The following is a 23,128-nucleotide window of genomic DNA, read 5'->3' on the forward strand; positions in this document are numbered from 1 at the left end:
CATGTGACTGATATTTTATGTTCGGTTTTAACAGGAAGACATTAGCTTTTGGTTACTGTCTGTGAACCAAACTGCGTGAATGGCAAACATGGTTATCATACAGACAGTCATAATACTTCTGCTTTCTCCTCAGATCACCATGTGGACAGGTGAGGTTATAATAATGTTGTGTTTCTCATTCATTTAGAAAACAGGAAGATGATAATCTTAGCATTTGTAAATTCATTGCATTTATTAATTTGAAAATATTGTACATTTTTTTAGACTACCAGACAGCAAATGTCCTTGCCTACACACGGATGATGGAGAACGGTTCCATAGACCAGGCGGTGGTTGTTTTGGTGAATGAAGCCACATTTGCGTACTTTGACCAGGCAAATAAAACCTTTGTCTTGCGTCCCAGTGCAAGCGCCGGGTTCTCAGTTTTAGAAGACAATGATCAATCATTCTGCATGTATGAGGTGGTAGCAGGATTTATTCGACAAACTGATTACCTGAAGAAACTCCAACAAGAAACTAATTCAACAAAATCACTTTTGGGTAATTTGATCATACATACAGCTGTACTGTTTACAGAACTTTTTGAATTTGAAAATCAGGGTATATTTTACTTATTTTGTCTTCTGGGAAACTATCTTCTAAAGGGAGAGATATTTACTAAAAATAAGAAAAATGTACACAGCTCGGTGCTATTCAAAATTTTCACCCCCAGCTCTTAATGCATGGTTTTTCTTTCTGAAGCACAAGTGAGCATTTGAACCTTCTGTAATAGTTGCATATGAGTCCCTCAGTTGTCCTCAGTGTAAAAACATGGATCTCAAAATCATAGAGTCATTGCTGGAAAGGATTCAAGTACACAAAAATGCCGGAAAACCAAAGAATGTTCTTCAGATTTTTCTGAAGAACAGCAGGCAGTTTAACTGTTCAGGACAAACAAGGGACTCATTGACAACTATTACTAAACTAAAACACAGCTGTGGATCATTCAGGTAACAACACAGTATTAAGAATCAAGGGGATGTAAACTTTTGAACCGGGTAATTTTTTTTTAAATCAAGTAATATTCTCTCTTGTGGACTATATGTAAACATCTTTTATGTGAAATGACTTATTCCGGTTAGTACTAAATACATGCATTTTGTATGATCCCTTTATTTTGGTAAAGTAACTAACATTTTTCAGATTCTGAAAGGGGGATGTAAACGTTTGACCTCAACTGAATCATTCTAAATTCCTTCTTTAATTGAAGACACACACACAAATATAATGAATTTTCTACTATTCTAGTTATTTAATTTGACTTCTTTTTTTTTCTACAGTACGGCCTTCAGTCAATGTGTATACAGAGTTTCCTGAACAAAAAGGAAAAGCAAACATCCTTTACTGCTATGCCACTGGGTTTTACCCTGGTGACATTGAAATAAACTTTTATCTAAACGGCCAAAAGTCCACTGTGAAAGCAGAGTCCTCTGATTTAATGTATGGGGAAGACTGGACCTTTAGAGTGTACAAGTATATGAATATCACCCCACAGTATGGAGATGAGTACACATGTGAAGTGAAACACAGTAGTTTGGCTGAACCTAAAATGACAGAGTGGAGTAAGTTTGTTCACTTTATTGGAAATGTGAAATATAAAGTTTGTTCAAAAAGTAATATATTGATAAAATCATTAATAAAACTGTCTGCTCTTTTCTGAAGGGCCTGAATTTTCAGCATCCACATCACATCTCTACTGGGCTTTTTCACTACCTCTTGGCATCCTGTTGGGCATCATGACATCTGTGCTGATTTTAAGAAGAAAATTGCATTCTCAATTGTAATGGTGCTTTGAAAAACTGTACTGCAGTACATATGTGCATCTGAACTTTGTGGCTATAGATGAACACAGAATAGAACTCATTTATTTAGGCATAGTCCATAGACACAAGCTTCAGTTAATCTTTATTCTGTAAATATGTGTTTGCAATTTTTACATCTGGTTTCACAGACATGGCTTAAAGCCAAGTCTCAGACTAAAATGCATGTTTGAGCTGTCTATAACTAATTACTGTACTTGAGTATCTTTTTTGGATACTCTGTAGTTTTACAGAGTATCAAAGATATTAGCAACTTTTACTCTCTACTTCACTACATTTTTGAATAAACTCTTTACTCCGCTATATTTATAAAGAGTGTTGCAATTACACATTACATTTTCATTGCACCTTGCAGCAGTTTGCTTATGCATTTTATTTAAGTGATATCGCCAAGTACAGGGCACTGAAAGTACTATATCTTGTATTTATATATCATGTGTGATTGGTTATAATGCGCAATGCTGTATAAAGAAATATGAAGCACCATGAGCATGTCTAAATTTAATTGTGCAATTGACATTTTTTGTTTCATTTTCACTTCACCTCAAAAGAGGAAAAAAGAGGGGAATGTGCGAAAAAAAATAATCTATGCAGCTATCACGCATCTCACTAAAATAGGGTTATAGGCTATCATTAATGTTATGCTATGTTTCCGTTTCCGTGCACATAGGTGTAGTTTTTTTAACAAATGTAACTACACTCAAATAAATTTTTAATGTACAGTTGTATAATATATAATTAATTGTGTGTGTGTGTGTGTGTGTGTGTGTGTGTGTGTGTGTGTGATATAGTTTCAGTATATATTATATGACTATACATTAAAAACATTAATAAAGTGAGTATATATATATATATATATATATATATATATATATATATATGTTTTTTAAAGACGTCTCTTATACTCATCAAAGTTCCATTTGTTTAATCAAAAATACAGAAAAAAGTAATATTATGAAATATTAATGCAATTAAAAATAACAGAAAAGAACAGCATTTATTCAAAATAGAAATCTTTTCTAACAATATAAGTCTTATATATAAGTCTTTACTATCACTTTTTTCAATTTAACACATCCTTGCTGAATACAATTATACATTTATTTTAGAGAGAAAAAATTTACTGACCCCAAACTTTAAACGAGTTGTTTATTGTTACAAAAGTTTTCTATTTTAAATAAATGCTGTTCTTTTTAATGTTTTATTTATCAAAGGATCCTGAAAAAAATACCATAGGCTCCAAAAATATGTTTCCAACCTTGAGAATAAATCAGCATATTAGAATGATTTCTAAAGGATCATGTGACATTGAATACTGGAGTAATGATGCTGAAAATTCAGCTTTGCATCACAGGAATAAATTATATTTTAAAGTATATTAAAATAGAAAATCACTATTTTAAATTGCATTAACATTTCACAATATTACAGTTTTTTTTTCGGTATTTTTAATCAAATAAACGCAGCCTTGATGAGCAAAAAGTCTCTTTAAAAAGCATTAAAAATCTTACACACCCCAAACTTTTGAGCAGCAGTGTATATATAAATAAATGACCCTGAACCACAAAACCAGTCAAAATTGTCTTTTTTTTTTCTTTTTTTTTTTTTTTTTTACATTTTAATGAAGCTTTCCATTGATTTATGGTTTGTTAGGACAGGACAATATTTGGCCGAGATACAACTATTTGAAAATCTGGAATTTGAGAGTGCAAAAAAAATAAATAAAAATAAATAAATAAATAAATAAATAAATAATAATAATAATAATAATAATAATAATAATAATAAAAAGTTACGTTCTTAGCAATGCATATTACTAAACAAAAATGAAGTTTTGATATATTTACAGTAGGGAATTTACAAAATATGTTCATGGAACATATTACTTAATATCCTAATGATTTTAGGCATAAAATCATTTAGCCTCTCTATATATGAATAATAGCAAAATCTGTGTACAATTAATTTTATTTATAGGTGGCAGAAAGGGTGCTTCGACCAGGGGCCATATAAGCTAGAACAGACACTATTTTAAAGTGCAAGACCCAACCTAAACACCTGGTGGCAGCAAACCACAAAAATTTGACATTGTGTACCGTGGTTAGATCTTCCTAACAACTTCAATACCTTTTAAAACACTTCTTTAGAAGATTTAGAAGACAAATATCTTACATTGTAAGCTATATGTTTTATGTCTCATACTTATACATATGTAGATCTGCACAGTATCACATAGTGACATTAGAAGAAAGAATGCTGCGCTCACAGACGAATCCACGCTCAGCGAATCGGTTCGACTGAATCGTTTAAAAGAATCATTCTAAACGGAACGACTCGCGAATCAGACATCACGACTCCACAGGCGCTCAGCGGCGTCTTCCTGAGGAGAACAGGAGCATCTTTACTTACTTCTGCAACAGTTTATCAGACATTTCCTCTCAGGCTTGTTTCAACGACTATTAGACTGCACAGCTTGGAACCACAAACACACTTGAGGATTAAAAACAACCGACACAAGACGAAAACTCAGCGCTTAAGAGACTCAGAAATAGGAGGATGAAGTTATACACAGTTTTTCTCCTTCTAAATTTCTTATCATTATACGACTGTAATGATGAAGCTCAGGTGAGTATACACGTCTATTTATATTATATTAATATTATTTATATGAATAGAAAATAATATATTAGTACATTATACGATTTTATAGCCTATTATTATGAGATGTTACAAAAACCTATATCGAAAGCAGTCTCAATTACAATCATTTGACTAACTAGGCATACAGTATATGTAAATTTTACAGTTGTTTCAAAAGTACTGGATAATAAAATCAATCACATAAACAAACTCATATGAACTCAGATTTCTGCAAGATTGTTTGTCTTTACTGACTCGACTTCATAATTTTTTTAAATAATTATTTAATTTAATAGTGGATTTGGTGGTTTTTGGTTTTCTTCTTAAGTAAACACAAGTGTCCTAGTAGATTGTCCTGAGATTTATACATCATCTGAAAGCTGAATAACTAAGCTTTCCATTGATTTATGGTTTGTTAGGATTATACAATATTTGGAAATCTGAAATCTGAGGGTGCATAAAAATCTGAATATTGAGAATATTGCCTTTAAACTTCTTAGCAATGCATATTACTAATCAAAAATTACATTTTGATAGAAAATGTACAAAATATCTTCATGGAACATGATCCTTACTTAATATCCTAATGAAAATCGATAATTTTGACCCATATAATGTTTTGTTGGCTATTGCTACGAATATACCCGTGCTACTGGTTTTGTGGTCCAGGGTCACATTTGTGTAGTTTTAACAATACATCTATTCATTTATCTTTTTCTTATCTGTTTTGCATGATTTTGTCTTCACAATAAATCCCACATGCATGCATAAAGGTTTATGCAATCTAATTCAATGACATCGAAACATTTTGAGTGTCCAAACGTTTTTGGGAACCAGCGATGTAAGTTATATCATTAAATATGTCAGATGCATTTTTGTATTTTATCCAGATTAGCACTGCCTTTATTTACCATGGCAGACGCTTAGTGAAATTAAAGGCCAAGACGTTTCCTCTCTCCTCTAACGAGACTGGATTTAACTGCCATGAATAACATACAGGAGACCAGCGTTTTGGACAGAGGTCATAGAGACATCTGCCTAACAGCTTTCTGTAGAACTGCCATCAAGCAGCTGAAGAGGAAAAGCAAGTATTAGACTCTTACATGTGGTTCCTGGAGAGGACCTAGAGGTTGCCCACTGACCCAAACGCATCTGGACAACATCGCTTCTGATAAATTGTTGCTGCAGTAATATTTGTGTTTCTAAGGGAACTCGGTTGTGCGCTGGCACGCCGACGAGCTGCTAAACACCGGCCTGAGCTTTCATGTCATGCCCCACAGGAGTCCCTGTGCCTTAATGCATGATATCACCCACAACATCTGGCCTTGATAATTCATGTGTGCCATTTTTCATTTTCATGCAAAGCTAACGTTTAGTGGGAATGTTCCTTGCGATCGTTTTGGATGTCCAATATCTCCCTCATATGAGTCTGTGTTCGGGCAAATCTGTAATTTAGGGATAACTGCTTGCCATCAAATTGTAACCAGGTGCTCGGATGGTTGTGCTTTTATCCCTCAGGGTTGTATGGATAAGCACCGAGTGATGGGGGTACTACGTCAAATGGAGAAGTTTCTTAAAGGACAGGAGGTCCGATTCACCGAAGGGCTTCGGATTATGAAGTCCAAGCTCACCAACCTTCAAAACTCACTGTCCAAACTCCCACAAGCAGACCAGTCTTCATGTAAGTGCCATAACACATGACTTATTCATGTAACTCGTTACATCAATGGACTGTTTGACAGTTTTTTTCTTCCTTCCTAAATATACACTACCGTTCAAAAGTTTGGGGTCAGTAAGACTTGTAATAGTCTTTAAAGAAGTCTTTTATGCTCATCAAGGCTGCATTTATTTGATTAAAAATACAGAAAAAAGCAGTAATATTGCAAAATGTTTTTACAATATAAAATAATGTTTTTTATTTTAACATACTTTAAAATAGAATTTATTCCTGTGATGAAAAGCTTAATTTTTATCAGCTGTTACTCCAGTCTTAAGTGTCACATGATCCTTCAGAAATCATTCTAATATGCTGATGTATTATTAGAATGATCAATGTTGGATAATATCAACAGTTGTGCTGCCAAATATTTTTTGAAACCTGTGATTTTTCAGGATTCTTTCATGAATAACAAGTTTAAAAAGTACAGTGTTTATTCAAACTATTTTTTTTTTATAAAAATGTAAATTATTATTATTATTAACTTTTAATAAACTTTTAATTATTAACTTAATACATCCTTGGTGAATAAAATTATTAATTTCTACAACAACAAAAAAAGAAACAATAAAAATGTACTGACCCCAAACTTTTGGTTTGGTTGGTACAGGTTTATTTTGACTTACTGATTCCTTGTAGAGCAGGTGTGTGTGATGTCATTCAGGCATCTGGAGCTGCTGGCGTCATAGTCGTCGACTCGAGGGCACTGTAAAACATACATCAAAGAGGAATGTGAAAGATGTAAATCTGCAGGCTGCTTCAGATTTGAGGGCAGCACTGTTATTGTTTTCTAACTAAAATGCATACTATCAAAAATAGCTTTTGGAAAAGCTGAAATTGAAATATAATAAAAGATGAAACACTAAAACTTAAAAAAACTAAGCAACTACACTGAAAAAATTGTGTCAGATTAACTTTGAAACATTTTCACTCAGCTAGTAAATTTTACAAATAATTACAAAGTAGCATAGTGTGTGGTAGAAAGTAGTACTAAAGTAATACTAAAATAATACTAAAATAGTATATTATTGTTAAACGTACTCCAATATAAAAAAAAGTTTACTAAAATGGACATAAAAATAAAGCTAAATAGAAATGTTAAAAAAATGACAAAAGCTTTTAACAAAATGACTAAAATTAAAATGAAAATTGAATATGTAAGTATAAAAGTTAATTTTTAATGAACACCGAAATGGTCTATACATAATACAAAAAATAAATGAAATAAAATAACCAACCAGCCAAATAAACACAGTTCAAGACAAACAGAATCTGCAAAATGTTAATTATTTTAGCAAAATAAGTAGGATAATACAAAATGGGTGTTATTTTTTTTATTTAGTACTGACCTGAATAAGATGTTTTACACAAAAGATGTTTACATATAGCCCTCAAGAGAAAATAATGTTTTATAAACATAATATGAATTTATAAAAAAGTATCCTGTTCAAAAGTTTACATACACTTGATGCTCTTAATGCTGTGTTGTTACCTAAATGATCCACAGCTGTTTTTTTTTTGGTTTGTTTGTTTTTGTTTAGTGGAAAAATTCTTCAGGTCTCACAAATTCTTTGGTTTTACAGTATTTATGTGTATTTGAACCCTTTCCAACAATGACTGTATGATTTTGAGGTTTATCTTTTCACACTGAGGACAACTGAGGGACTCATATGCAACTATTACAGAAGGTTCAAACAATCACTGATGCTCCAGAAGAAAAAAAAATGCATTAAGAGCCAGGGGGTGAAAACTTTTTGAATTTAGAGATTAAAGAGTAAATATAACTTATTTTGTCTTCTGGGAAACATGCAAGTAGCTTCTGAAGGGTGGTACAAAGTTAAAAAATAAGAAAAATGTACACATCTTCATTTTATTGAAGTTTCTTAAGTTTTCTTAAAAGCATTTCTTAATGCATTGTGTTTCCTTCTGAAGCATCAGTAAGCATTTGAACCTTCTTTAATAGTTGCATAAGAGTCCCTCAGTTTGAAAAGATGAACCCTTAAAATTATACAGTCATTGCTGGAAGGGGTTCAAATACATAAAAATGCTGAAAAAACAAATTTATGAAACTTAAAGTATTTTTCTGAATAACAGCAGGCAGTATAACAAACAAGAAACTCATGAACAACTATCACTAAACGAAAAAAAAAAAACAGCTGTGGATCATTCAGGTAACAACACAGTATTAAGACTCAAGTTTATGTAAACTTAAACTAGGTCGTTTTTATAAATTCAACTATTATTTTCTCTTGTGGACTATATGTTAACATCTTTTATGTTAAATATCTTATTCAGGCCAGTACTAAATAAAAAATAACACGCATTTTGTATGATTTTGCTAAAATAATTTTTGCAGATTCTGCAAGACTTTAAGTTTGTAAACCTTTGACCTCAACTGTAAATATGCAAGCTACCCTTAATTGGAAGATGAATATTCTTAATGTGCAGTCATTTAGTGATGCTCTGCAAAATCTTGCGCTTGACAATGGGCCTTTTTGCATGGAAAATATCCCTCAAATTTCGATAAAACGCAACTTTAGTTAGGGTTGATAGTATATACACTCTTGAAAATAAAGGTGCTTTGTAAATGTAGACTGTAGATGTGAAATTATACACTCTTAAAAATAAAGGTGCTTTAAAAGGTTCTTCAACCAATGCCATAGAAGAACCATTTTTGGTTCCACAAAGAACTATTCAGTCAAAGGTTCTTTAAAGAACCATTTCTTGCTTACCTTTTTATAATCTGAAGAACCTTATTTGCCACAAAGAACCTTTTGTGAAACAGAAAGGTTCTTCAGATATTAAAGGTTTTTTATGGAACCATTTAGACAAAAAGGTTCTTCTATAGCATCGGTTGAAGAACCTTTTGAAGCATCTTTATTTTTAAGAGTGTATAATTTTACATCTACAGTATAAAATGCACTGAGGGGGTAAATAAATGCAGTCTGTTCAAAAGGTTGCACTACTATGTACTTCAGTATTCATAAATCACTTGAAAAACTTGCAAACTGCAAATATATTCATGCATTTCCAAAGCACATAAAAACTCTGCAACTGTAGCGCAAAAATCAAAATGCAAAATATTGATTGTTCTCAACAGGTTTCCTGCCATTCGTTGAGTCAATGTTGTTGCATCTGGATGCAAACACAGCATTGTTATAATAGTGTTTCTGCATATTAAGCTAGGAAGTGATACACTTCTTTTTTAAAATGGTGTCTGGCTAAAGTCTTTAATTGAAGTTAGGAAAATGAATTCCGTTAAACTGACAGGTCTTCAGTCATACACATTCTCATGTATTTTTGCTTTGCAAAATGTGTTCGTTGAATGAAAGAGCTTGTGTCATTTGGCGGCAAAAGTATTCAGTCAATAAAAAATGTGTTTTTGGAAAGTAATTCTTGCATAGAGGATTTATTAATCCTAATAAACGAGCCTCAGAATTCCAACAAATCAAAGATCTCTCGAAATCTATTTGTATTTTAAAAGCGTGAAATTACTTCCTTCCTTTAAAATGAGTGGTCTGGCTGCTTCTTCAGGTTTGGAAAGGAGTCCAAGCTCCTGAAGGGTGATGTGAACAGGTCGGATGCGTAGCTGTGTCATTTGGCCCAAGCTGTTGCGCAGTTCGTGAACCGAGGTTGGCGGCAGGAACGATCAAGAGTTACTTTGGCATTTGAAGCAGCCAGTGCTTGACAGGACAAAATTAAGTAGATTCTTTGACAAACTACAGATCATTTTCTACATTAAAGTGCTGTTGCAATAGGATTGTGCATTCTTCTCGTTTCCTAGATACAAAAACAAGCCCTTCTAAAAGCATGCTCACTGATACTTGAAAAAATATAAAAGTATTTTGCTCCTAGGGTCCTGTTTTGCACAGTCCATGTGGTATTGTTCGCCTATTCTTAAGCTGTCTGTATGAAATGAGGCATTTCCCATCTTTTCCCATGGCAGTTTCCACATTGAGTAACACATGCCTGCCTTCAGGCAAATATCCCAGCATTTCAGAATGCGTTACTTTCATCCCTCATGTAACCCTGCTCTACTCTAACATTCCTCTCTCTTTATGTTTGTTTGTCCTCTCGTGTACTCTCTAGCCCAATCCTCATGTCCACCTCTGGTGTCTCCGGCCCACGGGAGGAAGTTTGGCTCAAAGTACCTGGTGGGTCATGAGGTTCATTTCACGTGTTCTCAAGGTTATCGCATGATAGGAGCGGGAACACGCGTGTGCCAGGAGAACGGTACCTGGAGCGGAGTCAGTGTCACCTGTAAAGGTGGGTCTAAAGCTTAAAATAACATGTATAATACACTGTTTATCGTGAAACCTCAAAATAATTTAACATCACTACATTATATATATTTATAAATTTAATTTGAATTAATTCAACTAATTCATTCAAAACTGTTGATTCGAACAGAATAGAAATAAGCAACTGTCTTTATGAGTAAATCATTCAAAAACACTGATTTGTTTCAAGAATAAAAAAAAAGTGACTACCTTTATGAGTGAGTCAACCTATTTGATCAGAACAATGATTCATTCATTCAAAAACACACCTTCGTCCGGCAAGAAAACAATTCACTTAAAAACTTTGATTGTTTCGGGAACAAAACAAGTGACTGCCTTTATGAGCGAGTCAACCTATGAACACTGATTCATTCAGGAATAAACCAAGCATCTGATTAATTCAGAAAAGAGTCACTGTATCATTCATGCAATCAATTAATTTAAAAACACCTTCATCCAGCAAGAAAATGATTCACTTAAAAACTTTGATTGTTTCGGGAACAAAACAAGTGACTGCCTTTATGAGTGAGTCAACCTATGAACACTGATTTATTCAGGAATGAATCTAGCATCTGATTCATTCAGAAAAAACTCATTGAGTCATTCATGCAATCGATTCATTCAAAAACACACCTTCACCCAGCAAGAAACTATTCTCTCAAAAACTTTGATTGTTTTAGGAATAAAACAAGTGACTTCCTTTATGAGCGAGTCAACCTATGAACACTGATTCATTCAGAAAATAGTCACTGAATCATTCATGCAATCGATTAATTCAAAAACACACCTTCATCCAGCAAGAAAACGATTCACTTAAAAACTTTGATTGTTTCGGGAACAAAACAAGTGACTGCCTTTATGAGTGAGTCAACCTATGAACACTGATTTATTCAGGAATGAATCTAGCATCTGATTCATTCAGAAAAAAACTCATTGAGTCATTCATGCAATCGATTCATTCAAAAACACACCTTCACCCAGCGAGAAACGATTCACTTAAAAACTTTGATTGTATCAGCACTGTAAACAAAATCTGTAGAAATTACAGTATTACTGGCAGCTGGTTGCCAGTAACTTACTGTAGATTTAAATTTATGCTATTTACTGGCAACAGTTTGTTCAAAGTTAATTGAACATTAAACATTAACAAGTCTTTATCTTTACAGAATAAAACTAAAATAACAGCCTCATGCAAAGCATTCTGGGAACCAAAATCTGAAGGAAAAAACAGAAAAAGGTTGATGAAGGTTTCTGGTTCCCAGAATGCTTTGCAGTAGGTTGTTATTTTATAGTTTTATTCTGTAAAGACAAAGACTTGTTAATGTTTAATGTTCATTTAACTTTGAACAAACTGTTGCCAGTAAATAACATAAATTAAAAATCTACAGTAAGTTACTGGCAACCAGCTGCAGAACTACAGCAAATTTTTTACAGTGAGGAATAAAACAAGTGACTGCCTTTATGAGCGAGTCAACTTATGAACACTGATTCATTCAGGAATGAATCAAGCATCCGATTAATTCAGGAATGAATCAAGCATCTGATTCATTCAGAAAATAGTCACTGAATAATTCATGCAATCGATTCATTCAAAAACACACCTTCATCCAGCAAGAAACTATTCTCTCAAAAACTTTGATTGTTTTAGGAATAAAACAAGTGACTTCCTTTATGAGCGAGTCAACCTATGAACACTGATTCATTCAGAAAATAGTCACTGAATCATTCATGCAATCGATTCATTCAAAAACACACCTTCATCCAGCAAGAAACGATTCACTTAAAAACTTTGATTGTTTCAAGAATAACAAGTGACTGCCTTTACGAGTGAGTCAACCTATGAACACAGATTCATTCAGGAATAAATCAAGCATCCGATTCATTCAGAAGAGTCACTGAATCATTCATGCAATCAGTTCATTTAAACACACCTTCATCCAGCAAGAAACGATTCACTTAAAAACTTTGATTGTTTTAGGAATAAAATAAGTGACTGCCTTTATGAGTGAGTCAACCTATGAACACTGATTCATTCAGGAATAAATCAAGCATCCGATTCATTCAGAAGAGTCACTGAATCATTCATGCAATCAATTCATTTAAACACACCATCATCCAGCAAGAAACGATTCACTTAAAAAACTTTGATTGTTTCAAGAATAAAACAAGTACATGTAACTGCCTTTATGATCGAGTCAACCTATGAACACTGATTCATTCAGGAATGAATCAAGCATCTGATTCATTCAGAAAATAGTCACTGAATCATTCATGCAATCGATTCATTCAAAAACACACCTTCATCCAGCAAGAAATGATTCACTTAAAAACTTTGATTGTTTCAAGAATAACAAGTGACTGCCTTTACGAGTGAGTCAACCTATGAACACTGATTCATTCAGGAATGAATCAAGCATCTGATTCATTCAGAAAATAGTCACTGAATCATTCATGCAATCGATTCATTCAAAAACACACCTTCATCCAGCAAGAAATGATTCACTTAAAAACTTTGATTGTTTCAAGAATAACAAGTGACTGCCTTTACGAGTGAGTCAACCTATGAACACTGATTCATTCAGGAATAAATCAAGCATCCGATTCATTCAGAAGAGTCACTGAATCATTCATGCAATCAATTAATTTAAAAACACCTTCATCCAGCAAGAAAACGATTCACTTAAAAACTTTGATTGTTTCGGGAACAAAACAAGTGACTGCCTTTATGAGTGAGTCAACCTATGAACACTGATTTATTCAGGAATGAATCTAGCATCTGATTCATTCAGAAAAAAACTCATTGAGTCATTCATGCAATCGATTCATTCAAAAACACACCTTCATCCAGCAAGAAACTATTCTCTCAAAAACTTTGATTGTTTTAGGAATAAAACAAGTGACTTCCTTTATGAGCGAGTCAACCTATGAACACTGATTCATTCAGAAAATAGTCACTGAATCATTCATGCAATCGATTCATTCAAAAACACACCTTCATCCAGCAAGAAACGATTCACTTAAAAACTTTGATTGTTTCAAGAATAACAAGTGACTGCCTTTACGAGTGAGTCAACCTATGAACACAGATTCATTCAGGAATAAATCAAGCATCCGATTCATTCAGAAGAGTCACTGAATCATTCATGCAATCAGTTCATTTAAACACACCTTCATCCAGCAAGAAACGATTCACTTAAAAACTTTGATTGTTTTAGGAATAAAATAAGTGACTGCCTTTATGAGTGAGTCAACCTATGAACACTGATTCATTCAGGAATAAATCAAGCATCCGATTCATTCAGAAGAGTCACTGAATCATTCATGCAATCAATTCATTTAAACACACCATCATCCAGCAAGAAACGATTCACTTAAAAAACTTTGATTGTTTCAAGAATAAAACAAGTACATGTAACTGCCTTTATGATCGAGTCAACCTATGAACACTGATTCATTCAGGAATGAATCAAGCATCTGATTCATTCAGAAAATAGTCACTGAATCATTCATGCAATCGATTCATTCAAAAACACACCTTCATCCAGCAAGAAATGATTCACTTAAAAACTTTGATTGTTTCAAGAATAACAAGTGACTGCCTTTACGAGTGAGTCAACCTATGAACACTGATTCATTCAGGAATAAATCAAGCATCCGATTCATTCAGAAGAGTCACTGAATCATTCATGCAATCAATTAATTTAAACACACCTTCATCCAGCAAGAAACGATTCACTTAAAAACTTTGATTGTTTTAGGAATAAAATAAGTGACTGCCTTTATGAGCGAGTCAACCTATGAACACTGATTCATTCAGAAAATAGTCACTGAATCATTCATGCAATCGATTCATTCAAAAACACACCTTCATCCAGCAAGAAACGATTCACTTAAAAACTTTGATTGTTTCAAGAATAACAAGTGACTGCCTTTACGAGTGAGTCAACCTATGAACACAGATTCATTCAGGAATAAATCAAGCATCCGATTCATTCAGAAGAGTCACTGAATCATTCATGCAATCAGTTCATTTAAACACACCTTCATCCAGCAAGAAACGATTCACTTAAAAACTTTGATTGTTTTAGGAATAAAATAAGTGACTGCCTTTATGAGTGAGTCAACCTATGAACACTGATTCATTCAGGAATAAATCAAGCATCCGATTCATTCAGAAGAGTCACTGAATCATTCATGCAATCAATTCATTTAAACACACCATCATCCAGCAAGAAACGATTCACTTAAAAAACTTTGATTGTTTCAAGAATAAAACAAGTACATGTAACTGCCTTTATGATCGAGTCAACCTATGAACACTGATTCATTCAGGAATGAATCAAGCATCTGATTCATTCAGAAAATAGTCACTGAATCATTCATGCAATCGATTCATTCAAAAACACACCTTCATCCAGCAAGAAATGATTCACTTAAAAACTTTGATTGTTTCAAGAATAACAAGTGACTGCCTTTACGAGTGAGTCAACCTATGAACACTGATTCATTCAGGAATAAATCAAGCATCCGATTCATTCAGAAGAGTCACTGAATCATTCATGCAATCAATTAATTTAAAAACACCTTCATCCAGCAAGAAAACGATTCACTTAAAAACTTTGATTGTTTCGGGAACAAAACAAGTGACTGCCTTTATGAGTGAGTCAACCTATGAACACTGATTTATTCAGGAATGAATCTAGCATCTGATTCATTCAGAAAAAAACTCATTGAGTCATTCATGCAATCGATTCATTCAAAAACACACCTTCATCCAGCAAGAAACTATTCTCTCAAAAACTTTGATTGTTTTAGGAATAAAACAAGTGACTTCCTTTATGAGCGAGTCAACCTATGAACACTGATTCATTCAGAAAATAGTCACTGAATCATTCATGCAATCGATTCATTCAAAAACACACCTTCATCCAGCAAGAAACGATTCACTTAAAAACTTTGATTGTTTCAAGAATAACAAGTGACTGCCTTTACGAGTGAGTCAACCTATGAACACAGATTCATTCAGGAATAAATCAAGCATCCGATTCATTCAGAAGAGTCACTGAATCATTCATGCAATCAGTTCATTTAAACACACCTTCATCCAGCAAGAAACGATTCACTTAAAAACTTTGATTGTTTTAGGAATAAAATAAGTGACTGCCTTTATGAGTGAGTCAACCTATGAACACTGATTCATTCAGGAATAAATCAAGCATCCGATTCATTCAGAAGAGTCACTGAATCATTCATGCAATCAATTCATTTAAACACACCATCATCCAGCAAGAAACGATTCACTTAAAAAACTTTGATTGTTTCAAGAATAAAACAAGTACATGTAACTGCCTTTATGATCGAGTCAACCTATGAACACTGATTCATTCAGGAATGAATCAAGCATCTGATTCATTCAGAAAATAGTCACTGAATCATTCATGCAATCGATTCATTCAAAAACACACCTTCATCCAGCAAGAAATGATTCACTTAAAAACTTTGATTGTTTCAAGAATAACAAGTGACTGCCTTTACGAGTGAGTCAACCTATGAACACTGATTCATTCAGGAATAAATCAAGCATCCGATTCATTCAGAAGAGTCACTGAATCATTCATGCAATCAATTAATTTAAAAACACCTTCATCCAGCAAGAAAACGATTCACTTAAAAACTTTGATTGTTTCGGGAACAAAACAAGTGACTGCCTTTATGAGTGAGTCAACCTATGAACACTGATTTATTCAGGAATGAATCTAGCATCTGATTCATTCAGAAAAAAACTCATTGAGTCATTCATGCAATCGATTCATTCAAAAACACACCTTCATCCAGCAAGAAACTATTCTCTCAAAAACTTTGATTGTTTTAGGAATAAAACAAGTGACTTCCTTTATGAGCGAGTCAACCTATGAACACTGATTCATTCAGAAAATAGTCACTGAATCATTCATGCAATCGATTCATTCAAAAACACACCTTCATCCAGCAAGAAACGATTCACTTAAAAACTTTGATTGTTTCAAGAATAACAAGTGACTGCCTTTACGAGTGAGTCAACCTATGAACACAGATTCATTCAGGAATAAATCAAGCATCCGATTCATTCAGAAGAGTCACTGAATCATTCATGCAATCAGTTCATTTAAACACACCTTCATCCAGCAAGAAACGATTCACTTAAAAACTTTGATTGTTTTAGGAATAAAATAAGTGACTGCCTTTATGAGTGAGTCAACCTATGAACACTGATTCATTCAGGAATAAATCAAGCATCCGATTCATTCAGAAGAGTCACTGAATCATTCATGCAATCAATTCATTTAAACACACCATCATCCAGCAAGAAACGATTCACTTAAAAAACTTTGATTGTTTCAAGAATAAAACAAGTACATGTAACTGCCTTTATGATCGAGTCAACCTATGAACACTGATTCATTCAGGAATGAATCAAGCATCTGATTCATTCAGAAAATAGTCACTGAATCATTCATGCAATCGATTCATTCAAAAACACACCTTCATCCAGCAAGAAATGATTCACTTAAAAACTTTGATTGTTTCAAGAATAACAAGTGACTGCCTTTACGAGTGAGTCAACCTATGAACACTGATTCATTCAGGAATAAATCAAGCATCCGATTCATTCAGAAGAGTCACTGAATCATTCATGCAATCAATTAATTTAAAAACACCTTCATCCAGCAAGAAAACGATTCACTTAAAAACTTTGATTGTTTCGGGAACAAAACAAGTGACTGCCTTTATGAGTGAGTCAACCTATGAACACTGATTTATTCAGGAATGAATCTAGCATCTGATTCATTCAGAAAAAAACTCATTGAGTCATTCATGCAATCGATTCATTCAAAACACACCTTCACCCAGCGAGAAACGATTCACTTAAAAACTTTGATTGTATCAGGAATAAAACAAGTGACTGCCTTTATGAGCGAGTCAACTTATGAACACTGATTCATTCAGGAATGAATCAAGCATCCGATTAATTCAGGAATGAATCAAGCATCTGATTCATTCAGAAAATAGTCACTGAATAATTCATGCAATCGATTCATTCAAAAACACACCTTCATCCAGCAAGAAACTATTCTCTCAAAAACTTTGATTGTTTTAGGAATAAAACAAGTGACTTCCTTTATGAGCGAGTCAACCTATGAACACTGATTCATTCAGAAAATAGTCACTGAATCATTCATGCAATCGATTCATTCAAAAACACACCTTCATCCAGCAAGAAACGATTCACTTAAAAACTTTGATTGTTTCAAGAATAACAAGTGACTGCCTTTACGAGTGAGTCAACCTATGAACACAGATTCATTCAGGAATAAATCAAGCATCCGATTCATTCAGAAGAGTCACTGAATCATTCATGCACTCAGTTCATTTAAACACACCTTCATCCAGCAAGAAACGATTCACTTAAAAACTTTGATTGTTTTAGGAATAAAACAAGTGACTGCCTTTATGAGTGAGTCAACCTATGAACACTGATTCATTCAGGAATAAATCAAGCATCCGATTCATTCAGAAGAGTCACTGAATCATTCATGCAATCAATTCATTTAAACACACCATCATCCAGCAAGAAACGATTCACTTAAAAAACTTTGATTGTTTCATGAATAAAACAAGTACATGTAACTGCCTTTATGATCGAGTCAACCTATGAACACTGATTCATTCAGGAATGAATCAAGCATCTGATTCATTCAGAAAATAGTCACTGAATCATTCATGCAATCGATTCATTCAAAAACACACCTTCATCCAGCAAGAAACGATTCACTTAAAAACTTTGATTGTTTCAAGAATAACAAGTGACTGCCTTTACGAGTGAGTCAACCTATGAACACTGATTCATTCAGGAATAAATCAAGCATCCGATTCATTCAGAAGAGTCACTGAATCATTCATGCAATCAATTAATTTAAAAACACCTTCATCCAGCAAGAAAACGATTCACTTAAAAACTTTGATTGTTTCGGGAACAAAACAAGTGACTGCCTTTATGAGCGAGTCAACCTATGAACACTGATTCATTCAGGAATGAATCAAGCATCCGATTAATTCAGGAATGAATCAAGCATCTGATTCATTCAGAAAATAGTCACTGAATAATTCATGCAATCGATTCATTCAAAAACACACCTTCATCCAGCAAGAAACGATTCACTTAAAAACTTTGATTGTTTCAAGAATAACAAGTGACTGCCTTTACGAGTGAGTCAACCTATGAACACAGATTCATTCAGGAATAAATCAAGCATCCGATTCATTCAGAAGAGTCACTGAATCATTCATGCAATCAATTCATTTAAACACACCTTCATCCAGCAAGAAACGATTCACTCAAAAACTTTGATTGTTTTAGGAATAAAACAAGTGACTGCCTTTATGAGTGAGTCAACCTATGAACACTGATTCATTCAGGAATAAATCAAGCATCCGATTCATTCAGAAGAGTCACTGAATCATTCATGCAATCAATTAATTTAAAAACACCTTCATCCAGCAAGAAAATGATTCACTTAAAAACTTTGATTGTTTCAAGAATAAAACAAGTGACTGCCTTTATGAGTGAGTCAACCTATGAACACTGATTCATTCAGGAATGAATCAAGCATCTGATTCATTCAGAAAATAGTCACTGAATCATTCATGCAATCGATTCATTCAAAATGGGAAGTAAACAAGTGGGTGTCTTTCAAGAGTGAGCCTTCGATTTTAAGGATTCACTCAAAAACGTTGATTTGTTCAGCAGTGAAACAAGTGAGTGAATCACAGAATCATTGAAAGGCGTTTCTAGCCTAATACCCTTTATAATGCTCCACTTGCATGATAAAGAGCTAATTCATCACAGACACAAACAAAAGAAGTTTTTTTTTAACTCAAAAACCAGTAAAGCATCATGCATCATCATCATACATAGCCCACAGATTCTCTGCTATCTGGCTGCTGTTCACCATGTAACTATATCTGTGCTATTGAGCAGAATTCCTGGACTAGACTACCATTTTATTGTTGTGTTGCGAGCTGTAATCTGAAATCCCATTCAGGGTGACAGTACCGAGATAGAGCCTGAATACCAGTGCTGGTGAAAGAAAGTGACTGTGAACACCACAGCTAGCAAAAGCAGCACTACACACACAGTTACACACAGGCAGAAAGATAAGGAGCGCTGAAGAAAGAGGGGCATTCTTCACTCTTGAGCTGCACTGAATGAAGCTCTCGTTAAAGCAGCATTAAATGTCCCGAAACGCAGAGAAACACCTGTACTTGCATTCCTGGCCACGTTGCGTCTCAATGGCCTTCATGCTTCAGGTTTAACTGGCTACTGTAAAAAGAGCCAGCTTCATAGGTCAAGTTTCAGCTTGGACTGCAAAAACACCATCGCTCAAAAGACTGGACACTCTTGACTGAACTCGTGTTTCACATGATCTTAAAAAGCGATTGACCTAAAATCTTCAGCTCTGGTTTTTTAAACAAAAACTAAAACCATGATCTTATTTGAACATTTTTGTTAGTTGAGAAAAAAAGTTTAACTTTTTAACTCAAAAGGAGATATGTGAAGCCATGTTGTTTTAGTATTATTTATGCATCATGAAAATATTTATTAATATTTATTAGTTTCAGTCATTTTTATGTGCCTTTATATATATATGTTTTTTAAATATTTTTGTTTAGCATTATTTTTATTACAGTTTTGGTTTTAATCATTTTAATAATTCATCTTACTTGTATTTTACTTCAGTTTTTTGCCAATGCAACATACTAATTTTTTACTAATATTTATGTTTTATCTTTGTTATATTTTAATTAACAAAAGTGATTTAAAAAAAAATTGTGTTAGTAAGCAATAACACTAATGTGAAAAAAAAATGTGCAAAGAAATGAAAATATAAAAATAAAAACTTTCAAAATAATTAATAAAAACTATTATAAATGTAATAATGCATCTTACATGTATTTTATTTCAGTTTGTTGCCAATGTTTACTATTTACTAATATTTATAATTTATTTCTGCTGTATTTTAATGATCAAAAACTGTTTTTAATAGTGTTAGATAGAAATAACACTAATGTGAAAATAATTAAAGTAAAGAAAATTGTGTAAAGAAATAAGTACAAAATAACTACAAATAAAACAACTGAAATATAAATAAATAAAAACTGATTTTTATTAGAATTACTAAAACTTTAATTAAAATTAAAATTTTAATTTATATTTTATCTCTGCTATATTTTAATTAACAAAAAATATTTTTTAATAGTGTTAGTTAGCAATAACACCAATGGGAAAATAACTGAAGCAAAGAAGATAATTGGAAATAAGTACCAAAATAAGCGAAAACTGAAAAGAAAAGAAAAAACTAATAAAAAAGGACAAAAACACAACAAAATTACTAAAACTTTAAATAAAATGAAAATGAAAATATCATATATAATATATGTAATATATAATCTTATATGTACTGTGTTTTACTTCAATTTGTTGCCAATGTACCATACTAAAATTTACTCTAATCTACTTTATTTCCGCTATATTTTAATAAAAAACGATTTTTAATAGTGTTAGTTAGCAATGTGAAAATAATGTAAAAATAATTGAAGTTAGGATAATTGTGTGCTTAAGTAATAAGTAGAATAAGTAGAAAGAAATAAGTACTTAACTAAAATTAAAACAGAATAAAATAAATAGAAATAAAATGGAATAAAAACTAATAAAAAATTACAAAAAACAACAAAATTACTAAAACTTTAAACAAAAATATACAAATACAATAAATGTAATACATCATCTTACATGTACTGTATTTTACTTTAGTTTGTTGCCAATGCAGCATACTAATATTCAATAATATAAAATTTTATTTGTCTTATATTTTAATTTAAAATGACAAAAAACACAACAAAATTACAACTAAAATGTTAAATATAATTAAAATATAAAAATAAAATCAATAAAAACTATAATAGTATCTCAATGATACTAAAACACCTGCTTAATCTTGTAGAAAAAGCATTAGTTAACATGAATTAATAATGTTTAACTAACAAACATGAATAAATACTGTATAAAATTTACTGCACATTATTACTGTTGGGTAATGCATTAACTAATGTTAAATAATGGGACCTTATTGTAAAGTGCTGTCCCAAAATAAAAATAAATAAATACATTACAATAATTACAAATACAATAATTCCAGCTAAAACCAGCATTATGTATAAGTATGAGAACCCATTTACTACCAATACCAATACCAATACTAAAATAATAATAATATTAATAATTATAAATAAATTGATAACAAATAAATAAAAAAGTTCTTGAACTATATTTCTCATTAATGCAAAAGTTCCTCCTTCAATAGTGTTCAAAAGCATCCCAAGATGCACCTCATGAGCACAGTTGTACTCTAAACAGAAGCAGCTCAAACATAGTTTTCATTTCTCACGTGTCTTGCTCAGTACATCATACTTCCATCAGTGGTATTTCATAGCTTTGATACTTTAATATTAGTCTAAAATGAGAAAATTGTAATAAAGAATGAATAGATGTGTCCAGACTTCACTGGTAGTGTACCTCAGTCTGTGTTTTGTATGAAGTCTCAGAGGTCAGAGGTTAAGCTCATGCACACATCTCATTAACCCTTTCACACGTGATTTTAAAATATCTGATTAGGGCTGGAGCTAAACTCTGCAGGAAAATGGACATCGAGGGCCAGAGTTGAGAACTCCTGTGCTAAAGGGTTAAGCCGCCCATACTCCGATAGCACGCAACTATGCTAAGCATGCTATTGATGACTTCCTTTAATATCGCTGCTGGCAGCATTCGGGACATTCCAAGTGGTACAGTGGGACGGGCGAGCGAGTATGCTTGAAAGGGGCGTGTGTTTGAGAGAGAGTTTGGGTTTAAAGGCAGCACAGACGGTGTAATGTCTATATTCCTGCAGGCAGGTGGAAGCGAGTCTATTTTGAGAGTTTTGAGGTCCGAAAGCACCTTTCAGAGCGGGTGAAGAAACATAAATCATGTTCTTAGGCAGTTTTGAAATATTTCGGGAACTGAAGTGAACCTTTTACATCTGCAAATTCTCGCACTTAAGCCGCCTGGGAAAGAAAATAAACAGGAGAAGGATGGAGAGCGCTGTTGTCGGAGAAACATTCCTTTGGCCGGAAAGTCAAAACGTTTGATTCCAAACCTCCTTTTTCTCATTCACTCCCAAAGTCTTTCTACTTAAATTTCCTTATGCCTGACATCCAACTGGAGCACGTTCTCCACATTTCGAGGAACTGCAATAGGTTTCTTTTCACCCTGCAAAAACGTTCCAAGTGCAATACAAGTAAAACTTCAAGCTTTTGTGGCACAATGTTGATTGACACAGAAAATAATTGATTTGTGACTCTTAAGTAGCACTTGTATATTTGTAGCAATAGCCAAAAATACATTGTATGGGTCAAAATTATCGATTTTTCTTTTATGCCAAAAATCATTAGGATATTAAAGGTGCCATAGAATGCATTGAGAGAATATTTAAAATTGTTCTCTGATATCTACATAGAAGGTATGTGGCATAGGAAAGGGCAAAAAATCTCCAGAAATG

At 33.0% G+C, this 23,128-nt stretch overlaps 2 protein-coding genes across 2 annotated transcripts in view; both read left to right on the forward strand.

Moving 5' to 3' along the window:
• The first annotated feature begins 12 nt into the window (after positions 1–12).
• On the forward strand, positions 13–2,326 carry LOC141326132 (uncharacterized). Its single transcript, XM_073834837.1, has 4 exons — positions 13–149; positions 265–540; positions 1,320–1,601; positions 1,702–2,326. Exons 1-4 carry the CDS (start codon positions 80–82, stop codon positions 1,821–1,823), a joined length of 750 nt encoding a protein of 249 aa, XP_073690938.1. The 5' UTR covers positions 13–79; the 3' UTR covers positions 1,824–2,326.
• A 1,900-nt stretch (positions 2,327–4,226) lies between these two features.
• fbln7 (fibulin 7) overlaps positions 4,227–23,128 on the forward strand; it is a 29,645-nt gene continuing 10,743 nt past the window's right edge. Inside the window, exons 1-3 of the mRNA XM_073834565.1 lie at positions 4,227–4,484; positions 6,018–6,180; positions 10,306–10,486. Coding sequence (XP_073690666.1) covers positions 4,416–4,484; positions 6,018–6,180; positions 10,306–10,486 — 413 coding nt within the window. The 5' untranslated portion in view covers positions 4,227–4,415. The remainder of the gene's footprint in view (positions 4,485–6,017; positions 6,181–10,305; positions 10,487–23,128) is intronic.

The sequence above is a fragment of the Garra rufa genome, chromosome 2, assembly GCF_049309525.1.
Source record: "Garra rufa chromosome 2, GarRuf1.0, whole genome shotgun sequence".
NCBI classification, from domain to species: domain Eukaryota; kingdom Metazoa; phylum Chordata; class Actinopteri; order Cypriniformes; family Cyprinidae; genus Garra; species Garra rufa.

Excerpts from the sequence above, each read along its gene's own strand:
- LOC141326132 (XM_073834837.1), top strand. The coding sequence starts at position 80 with ATGGCAAACATGGTTATCATACAGACAGTCATAATACTTCTGCTTTCT. Across the intron at positions 150-264 it reads TCAGATCACCATGTGGACAG|ACTACCAGACAGCAAATGTC; the intron begins GTGAGGTTATAA and ends ACATTTTTTTAG. Across the intron at positions 1,602-1,701 it reads ACCTAAAATGACAGAGTGGA|GGCCTGAATTTTCAGCATCC; the intron begins GTAAGTTTGTTC and ends TCTTTTCTGAAG.